This window comes from Montipora foliosa, chromosome 11, assembly GCF_036669935.1.
Source record: "Montipora foliosa isolate CH-2021 chromosome 11, ASM3666993v2, whole genome shotgun sequence".
NCBI lineage: Eukaryota > Metazoa > Cnidaria > Anthozoa > Scleractinia > Acroporidae > Montipora > Montipora foliosa.
In genome coordinates this window covers 26,784,508-26,787,007 of record NC_090879.1, presented here as the reverse complement: position 1 = coordinate 26,787,007, position 2,500 = coordinate 26,784,508, and the positions used below count along the sequence as shown (strand labels likewise).

The 2,500-nt window shown below is 37.8% G+C and overlaps 1 protein-coding gene across 1 annotated transcript in view; it reads left to right on the top strand.

Annotated features, from left to right (window-relative positions):
* Positions 1-2,500, top strand: part of LOC137976325 (lipopolysaccharide-induced tumor necrosis factor-alpha factor homolog) — a 6,310-nt gene that overhangs the window by 3,469 nt on the left and 341 nt on the right. Inside the window, exon 3 of the mRNA XM_068823626.1 lies at positions 2,181-2,500. This exon is cut by the window's right edge and continues 341 nt beyond it. Within this exon, the coding sequence (XP_068679727.1) occupies positions 2,181-2,289 (109 nt within the window). The 3' untranslated portion in view covers positions 2,290-2,500. The remainder of the gene's footprint in view (positions 1-2,180) is intronic.

The following is a 2,500-nucleotide window of genomic DNA, read 5'->3' as shown; positions in this document are numbered from 1 at the left end:
AAATTTATTAATAATAATGTTGTAGCATCCAAATCCACTTTAATAATGTTCACTATATGTTTTACCATAGTTTTTTTCACACATTTGGTTAATGTTTTATGTAATCACCCAAGTGAAAATATCATTGTCATTGTAAAAGTTATTTGGGGTATATTGCATGCATGAATGATTTTGAAAAAAAAACATATCTGAAAGGGGACAATGATCATTGATTTTTAAACATGAATTAAAAGTAATAACTCTTATCCAAAAATGTTCATTCCACTAGCTGAAAACTAGTGATTGAAAAATACAGTATTTCATTTTAATTACTATACAGCTATAACAGCTCTAATGATCAAGGTCACATACCCATCCCACAACAGGGATGTTGCCAAGTGTGACTTCTGAACATTTATCATGCCGTACTTTAGTCACATGGTTCAGGCCGGTGTGGATGTCAAAGGGTGTGATTCTTTTAGACATTTTTTGTTGTTCTGAGTTCAGGGTTCGTACGCATCTTGAAACCCTTGAAAACTCGTGAATTTTGAGAGTGCATTTTCAAAGCCTTGAAAATCCTTGAAAATCTCTGCTCTTCATTCCTGGTCCTTGAAAGTCCTTGAATTTTTTTCTGACCCGCATGTTTAATCCTTGAAAACTTCAGTGAAAATAATCAGCCACTCAAGTCATGTCATACGAATGGGACGAGCTGTGGGGTCGAGAATGGTTACCAGTGCCTTTTCATTATTTTCACGCATGTACGCTACGAAAATGAGGAAGAATTGTTCTGTCAGACCCTTTCTATGGGTAAATTCATCGACATAAATAAAAAAGAGGTCCTTGAAATTTTGAAATTTAGCCCTTGAAAGTCCTTGAAAAGTCCTTGAATTTTTGTTCTGAAAAGTGTGCGAACCCTGTGAGTTTTTAGCCAGTTTATAATAATGAAATATTAATGCATTGAATGGATGACGGGCAGAAGGGCAACTGAAGAATCATAGTCCTAGGTAGGATTCAAACCTACGACCTCTGTAAAACCAGTCGGATGCTGTACCCATTGAGCTACTAAACCTCACTGGGGAGCTACCTACAATGGTCAGGGATGCAGGATTCTTTGGAAATGTGTACCTGTTCAACAAACAATGATTTCAACGAAACAAATTAGAAATGCCAAAAAACCTACGAATCCTTAAGTTAGCTAGCTTTACTTTGCCATGTTAAAAGCTATGTTTGTGTCCAAATTTAAGTGCCGAATATGTGTTCAATTGGCTGCCTTATTATTTATCTTCACAGACAGGTTACCTAACCTTTTTCATAGCATCAGAAATAGCTCCGAGTAATCTTTAAAAGGGTGGTGATATTTTAATACTGGTATAATCAAGAAATGCACAAGCCTCATTTTGTGCTCCAAAACAAATTTCGTCCCCAGAGCCCACGTTTCGCTTATCTAATAAGTCATTTTTACCTACATGTACAATTATTGTAGTTCTTATCCTAGGTCCTATTTCCTATCCTATCCTTTTCCACGGGAGCATTACAACTTTCCATCTATTCATGCATTTGTAACATGGGGACGCACTGTCAACCTTGTAGAGCCTACAGACCAGTGGAAGACATTGTCCATTCAAGACCTAGATAAAAACGACTTAGAAATCTAGTACTTAGCCCAATGGGAGGAGCATCCCACAGGTTGTAAAGAGGTTGCACATGTAACTTTGAATCTTGCCTTAGGACACTGATTTTTCAGTTGCCCTTTCACCCATTTCCAACCAACTTGTTTGCAATAAAATCATACTGTAGTAATTATTACTGGTGGGTGAATATCTTAGTTTGGTGACTGCAGGGTTGGTGCAATGGTTAGCATACTTGCCTTCTGCCAGTGTGTCACAAATTTGATTCCAAGACCCTTGCTCATGTACGGGTTTAGTTTGTTGGTTCTCCATTCTGCTTGGAGAGGGTTTTCTGCCAGTACTCTCACTGGTTTTCCCCTCTCTTCATACATTTAATCATCATTTGTTTTGGTATGATTCAGTTTAAGGTCTCCCTTAAGAATTTAAGCAGAACACTTGAGTTGTTGAGTTTAAGCTCAAGTCTCGTAAATTAACATGTTTGTACACTGTAGTTTGAATTATTGCGTGTGTTTTTGTGCATTGTTAGTATGGTTTGGAGAGTAACAGAGCCTTTTTGCTTTCTCTTATCAACAGCTGTTGGGTGGGATGTTGTTTGATTCCTTTCTGCTTGGATGGCTGCAAGGATGTTATTCACTCATGCCCCAATTGCCATGCCAGGCTTGGGACATTTCGTCGCATGTAAACATTAAATTAAATTTTACTTTTCATCTTACTGCACTCAGAACCAGTGATGTATGCTCTTATCTGGACATGATTTTCGTTAAAATACTTAGCCTGCTCCAATAATTCAGATGGTTGGGAGTGGCCAAAAGAATTATCATACCAATGAAAGATGCAGTGAAGGAGCAGGAAAGGCAAGGAGAAAATTGCTTTTTCTGCCAGACCCACAGGAT